The 6,541-nt window shown below is 47.5% G+C and overlaps 1 protein-coding gene across 3 annotated transcripts in view; it reads right to left on the minus strand.

The window, feature by feature from the left end:
* RAB11FIP3 (RAB11 family interacting protein 3) overlaps positions 1–5,284 on the minus strand; it is a 68,899-nt gene extending 63,615 nt beyond the window's left edge. Inside the window, exon 1 of one of the 3 annotated variants that reach the window (XM_018561799.1) lies at positions 4,501–5,283. In XM_018561799.1, coding sequence (XP_018417301.1) covers positions 4,501–5,178 — 678 coding nt within the window. In that variant the 5' untranslated portion in view covers positions 5,179–5,283. Of the gene's footprint in view, positions 1–4,500 lie in introns of all 3 variants that reach the window. The other 2 variants (XM_018561815.1, XM_018561807.1) reach the window with 2 other exon arrangements.
* Between the last annotated feature and the right edge of the window lie 1,257 nt (positions 5,285–6,541).

The raw sequence follows: 6,541 nt of genomic DNA on the forward strand, positions 1-6,541 counted from the left end.
GAAAGGGCGCATTTAAAAAAAAAAAAAAAAACATGGCTCCTAACTTTTTTTAGCTGGCTCCCAGTTTCACAAAAAATTTCAAGCCAAGTCAAGCCCTGGCTTAAAGGACGGTTCACACACTCTCCAGTGTGTTCGAGCGCGGTTAGTGGCTGGAACGCACTGGATCGCATAATTAAACCTCCCTGACTTGGGACGGGAGGGGGCGTGGTGGTGCTATTCAAGTTAAATGGTACAGCAGCCACGCCTCCCTTCTGGCAGTACACCCCGCACCAGAACGCATGGCAAAGCAATGCACACAGTGCGAATGCAAAAAATACTGTTTGCAGCACTTTTTGCAGATCGCACTGGACAGGAACGCAGGCACTAATGTGCCATGCATTTGGGTGCCGGCGATCGCACCGCGGGCATGGTTGCGGTGCCATTGAGTTCAATGCACCGCCACGCCCCCTCCCGCCCCAAAAAAACTGAGCCGGCCATGTTGCGTTCCAGAGGCCGAACGCACTGGAATGTAGAGCTGCAACAGTTAATCGATTTAGTCGATTAAAAAAACAGGGAGGAGGTGTGGCGTGTGGAGCATGGATCCGGGCGGGTCTGAGGTGGGGAGGAGGTGTGGCGCGCAGCGTGTGTGGAGCCGTGAACAGGGGCAACCAATTGGAAGCCGATTAATCGATGATTGAAATAGTTGACAACTTTTTCAATAATCGATTATAATCGATTAGTTGTTGCAGCCCTAGTTTGGATCTCACGCACCCTTTGTACATAGCCATGACCACACATATAAGTCCCTGTGATAGGATCCGGCCCGGACTTCTAATAGGCTGAAATCAGAGGTGATGGCAAGCTTCCCTACCCAACAGCAAACAGCCCTCAGCTTAGCACAGCTCTATGACTCATCAATTGTTGTGAGCGGTTTTCCTTCAATTAATTAGTAATTGTCTTTTACAGCTTCTCTTCTCTCCGCACACATATAAGGTTTACCTAATGACTCAGTCCAATACATTGCAATTATTATGTATTGTCCAGTAATCGAGGGAAATGCAGAAGCTTTTGTATGATCTCTCAGATGTGTGAATGAGCTGAGCTAATCCTATTAAAGAGCACTATGATTAAAAGGAACTGTATGAATAATGTACGTGTGTGTACACACAAACACACACGCATGTTAGATACGCTTTAAAGCTAAACTAAATGATAATATAAAAACATAGTCATCTATATTCCTCTTTGAATCTTGGCGAGCTTCCAGTCTTAGCAGTAATCCAGTATGAGACTTAGAGCTTCCTGTAAACCGGCGTCGGGCTTCACAGGAAGGTTGCCGAGGTCCCCAGCCAGGTCCCAGCAAGACCAAGAGAGATCGCACAGCCCACCATAATACCTGCACAGCCAACTGGGAGTCCACACAGACCACCATAGATACCGCACAGTCCACCATAGACCCCATATAGCCACCGACCAGGACCCCTGGTGAGACCACACAGCCCACCACATAATCTGCACAGCCACCTGAGAGTCCACACAGACCACCATAAACTCCGCACAGCCTAACATAGAACCTGCACAGCCCACTATAGACCACATATAGCCACCGACCGGGACCCCTGGTGAGAGCTTACAGCCCTCCTAAGACACCGCACACCCACCATAGAACCTGCACAGCCACTTGAGTGTCTGCTCAGCCCATCATAGACCCCGCATAGCCCACCATAGAACCCATCTAGCCACAGAACGAGACCCCGGTGAGACCGTACAGCCCTCCTAAGACGCTGCAGAGTCCACCATAGACCCTGCACAGCCCACCATAGAACCCGCACAGTCCACCATAGAACCCAAACAGTCCACCATAGAACCTGCACAGCCACCTGAGAGTCCACACAGCTCACCATAAACCCTGCATAGCCCACCATAGAACCTGTATAGACCGTACAGCCCTCCTAAGACGCCACAGAGTCCACCATAGACCCTGCACAGCCCACCATAGAACCCGCACAGTCCACCATAGAACCCGCACAGTCCACCATTGAACCCGCAAAGTCCACCATAGAACCCAAACAGTCCACCATAGAACCTGCACAGCCACCTGAGAGTCCACACAGCTCACCATAAACCCCGCATAGCCCACCATAGAACCTGTATAGACACCGACCGGGACCCCCTGGTGAGACGATAAAGCCCTCCTAAAATGCAACACAGCCCATCATAGAACCTGCACAGCCACCTGAGTGCCTGCACAGCCCACCATAGACCCCACGCAACCCCCCTGAGAGTCAGCACAGACCAACCACAGAATCTGCACAGCCCACTATAGACCCCGCATAGCCACCAGAGAGTGCGCACTATGACACTAATTGCCAATATTTTTCCTAGACTTCCACTTTCAGAGATAGTTATTAAGTTAGGACTAAAACCAGTAATAATCAAATGCAGAGGCAATTATTTAATATGATAAAGAGTATATATAGTCTTACAGATACAACCGGCCCTTTGAGGGCAACCATAATGCCGATTCGGCCCGCGATAAAATGGAGTTTGACACCACTGCTGTAGTGGGTGGGGCATCCTTGGCCCCTCCCACAGCTCTGCCCTCTGTATATGTTATGTACAGCACAGTGAAGGTCATATCTGGCTTTGTAAAAGCATTTGAGGATTTGTATCCTTTGCGGCTATTGAGGAATATATGTGAATAAAGGTCTCAGTGCCCGGAGCTCAGCTTTACTGCAGTAACAACAACATGGAGGACACTTATGGAAATGTAAAAGGCTCATCAAAGATAAAATCTCCAATAACTGAATAGATATGCTTACCGATGATACACTATAGTTTCCCTTAGATGCAGAGCTTCAAGCAAAAAGCTAACCACACAATCAAAATATGTATATGTACATAAACCGATTTACCTGCTGCAGCATTTAAAATTCTGTTCAGCACCTCTTGTGATCCACGCACCCCTGACACAGTAAATAGCCAGGCAACTGAAACTTTCTGCTTAGGCTTTGCAGCTTCCTGTGTCACCTGAATTCTCATTAGACAAACAGCAGATGACACAAGAGGCTGCAAAGCTAAAATGGGAAATACCGGTGCCACCCGAGGGCATGTGCAGTGTGACTGATGACCAATGTGACCAATGTGATGCGCAAAACTGGCTGAACAGAGAGAACATTTTTTGGCAGGCAGAATTATTCCCATAAAAGTTTTAACTGCATATCTAGCTGTTTGCCTGGACAAATGGAGGGCGACACAAGAGGCTGCAAAGCTAAAAAAGAAAAATACCGGTGCCTCCAGAGGACCTGTGTAGTGAATTGTGAGTTGTGTAAATCAAAAGACAGGCTCAATAGAATGAACATTTTGGCAAGCAGAACTATTCACATAAAGGTTTTGGCTGTCCATTCAGCAGTTTGCCTGGAGTCCATGTTTTTTTTTTCTTTCTTGCAGCTAATTCAGAGGTAAGCAAACTCCAGTCCTCCAGCTGTGGTGCAACTACCAGTCCCATGAAGCATTGCAACACAGACTGCCACAAGCATGACTCCCAGAGACAGATGCATGATGGAATTTGTAGTTTTGCTACAGCTGGGAGTCGGAAGTTTGCCTATCCTTGCTTTAATTGATCCCATATGCACCTTCTGCCCCCCCACCCCCCCCCAAACTCCCCAACTTCTGCGCATACAGAAAAATCTCCATTCGCTCTTATGTGGAGCCGGTCCACTGTTGGGGCATTTATTAAACAGCCTCTCCAAAGGAATGAAGATTTTCCTTACATGCGCAAAAGTTGCTGCCAAAATGGGAAATATTAGACACAGCGAAGATCCAGCAGGAGGGAGGACGGCATAAGAGAATTTTGGAGGTGCTGGAGGATAGAGCAGCTATTAGGGGGGTTTGTTAAAACATAATACCAAACCAGAGGTGGGCAAACCCTGGCCCGCCAGCTGTTGAGGAACTACAAGTCGCATGAGGACTTGCAAGAGTCTCACAGCCACAGGCATGACTCCCAGAGATTAGATTTGTAGTTTCACCACAGCTGGAGAGCCGGAGTTTGCCCACCCCTGTACTAAACATCTTAGCTACCTATGCTGCAATAGTTTCCCCGTCCTGGAACAAGCCTGCAAATAAAAAAATACAAACTTAGAACTCTGGATCCACATTCTAAGTCATTACCTCAGATCAGGGGGTAGCCAAACTCCGACCCTCGAGCTGCGGTGGAACTACAAATCCCATGAGGCATTGCAAGAGTCTCACAGCCACAGACATGACTCCCAGAGACAGATGCATCATGAGATTTGTAGTTTCACCACAGCTGGAGGGCCGGAGTTTGGCTACCCCTGCCTCAGAAACTATACACTGGATTAGCATGTCGGCCCGGCAACTAGCATTCTCCATAGGAGGACAATAATGGATCTTTACCCCTCAGTACAGGGTGCCTTTAACTGCAAAGTAACATCTCTCCCATAAAAAAGCATGTTTCCCAGAGAGAAGGCGGCCTGCTTCAATGCCACCGTCAAAACTCACCTGCTCAGCCCCATAAACAGTAGCAAACTGCACAAAGTCCTCCATCTTCACAAAGCCATCCTTATCTCTATCCAGTGCATCAAACACAGCTCGGAGACGGGCCAGCTCGTCCCCAACACAAGGAGAGTCATTATCCAGAGCAAACCCCAAAAACGGGTCACCCTCTCCAAACGAGAAGGGAGCAGAGGCTGAATCCTGTAAATCAGCAGGGTGCTGGGAATCACACGGAAGCACCTGGGTATTATCCAAGGGAGAGGCTGTATGAGAAAGTGCAAGCTTTTCAATCTGTTCACCACCTGGCAGAGATGGAGGGCTCTCAAAACCAATATTTGGCTTCAAGTGGGTGATATCGTCTGGAGGAATTTGCTCCCAGGAGCCTGAAAGTCTAGCAAACGCCTGGCTACAATCAGGTTCTTCCAATCGTTGCAAAACAGGTCCTTTCACATCACAAGGAGACACCTCCCCATGCTCAATAGACGTGTCCATCTCAGGCTGAACCAATTTATCCGGTGGTAAGGCTTTCCGAGACCTTGCAAGCAATACATCCTGGTTGTTTTCAGTTAAATCATCCAATGGTTCCTTTCCCACAATCAACGGTAGCTGGACACTTTCGCCAAGTAGTTCTGATGTTGATCCCATTTCAGTAGCCACATATGAATTGCTCTGAGCCAAGTGCATATTGTAGAGAGAAGGATCTGAACGACACGCAGGTGGCAAATGATCCCCAAAACAAAGACTTTCCAGTGGAGGGGTTGACTGCGTTTCATCAACATGGGATTGCGAAGGCTTGGTTACGTCACAACGTAAATGACCAGCTACTTTAGCAGACATTATACTTCCAAAGGATGGGTCAAATTGTAACTGGGGACGTGGGTCAACAGGAGAACTCTGCATTTCACATGAATCCAGTTTGGGTTCAAACAAGAAGTCCAGGCAGTAAGACTCTGACTGCTCAACATCATGATCGCGACGGTTGCGGTCTGAATTCCCATTGAATGTTTGGTCACCTCCAACATTAGAATCAACTTGGCCATTAGGTGTGGGCATGTGTTGCAGTTTACCTGCCTGGGGATCACCTAACTGAGACATTTCTTCTTCTATTATAGATACCTGATCAGTTCTAAACTCACTATCCCTCTGCTGCAGTGATAAACCATCCAGGGCACAACATAGATTACCATCAACAATTTCTGGGCCCGTCATGTCATTAGCTTGTAACTGGGAGAAGACATCACAAAGTGACAGTAAGTCGTCAGAAAGGGTAAGTGGGTCAATTTCTGGGGACTCGATGGGAGATTCTGGTGGAGTATCTAAACAAAATAAAGGCAAACAGTCATTCATTTCATGAACCTGACTGGCAGGGCCATCAGGACATAAATTTAACAAAACATCTGAGCCGCAGTCTACACCAACCCCTGAGAATTCAGCGTGGTCTAAATCTGAAGTCCAGTCCCATGAGATTTGGAATTCTTCAACAATGCTGTTTGAGAAACTGGTATTGGCGGGGGTTATCTGAGAAAAGTGTGAAGCCGAAACCAAAGAATATTCAGGTTGGTCAACTTCACTGGCCAAATAGGATACGGACTGTGGAAGCTGGCAAGTACTGGATTCCAAAAAGGATTCGGACAAATGATGGTCAACATTAGAAGATATCAAAGACTGGCACGATTGTGCATTATCCTCTTTGAGGAGAGCGGCGGAATCAGAGAAGGGCAACTGGTATTTATGAGGAAGTACAGACATATGAGAGAGGAGTGAGCTCTCAGCATCGTTTGGCAAACAAGAGTCAAACAAAGACAACTCATCCCTAGTCGGGGTAACAATGGATTCAGGCTGAAGTGACTGGTTAGCATCACAGGCCAAAAACTCATCAAACAGGGATATTTCATTGCCACGGCCCCCAGACATCACACCTAAAGGAAACTCATCAATGTCTGGAGTAAAACACAAATCAGACAGGTTTAAGTCATCAAGGCTTGGGGCCAAAAGGCATTCTGAAAGAGGCCGCAGGTCAAGATCATGAAAAGATTCAGACTGTTTC

Source organism: Nanorana parkeri, unplaced genomic scaffold (assembly GCF_000935625.1).
Source record: "Nanorana parkeri isolate BGI_ZX_2015 unplaced genomic scaffold, ASM93562v1 scaffold19, whole genome shotgun sequence".
In the NCBI taxonomy this organism is placed as follows: domain Eukaryota; kingdom Metazoa; phylum Chordata; class Amphibia; order Anura; family Dicroglossidae; genus Nanorana; species Nanorana parkeri.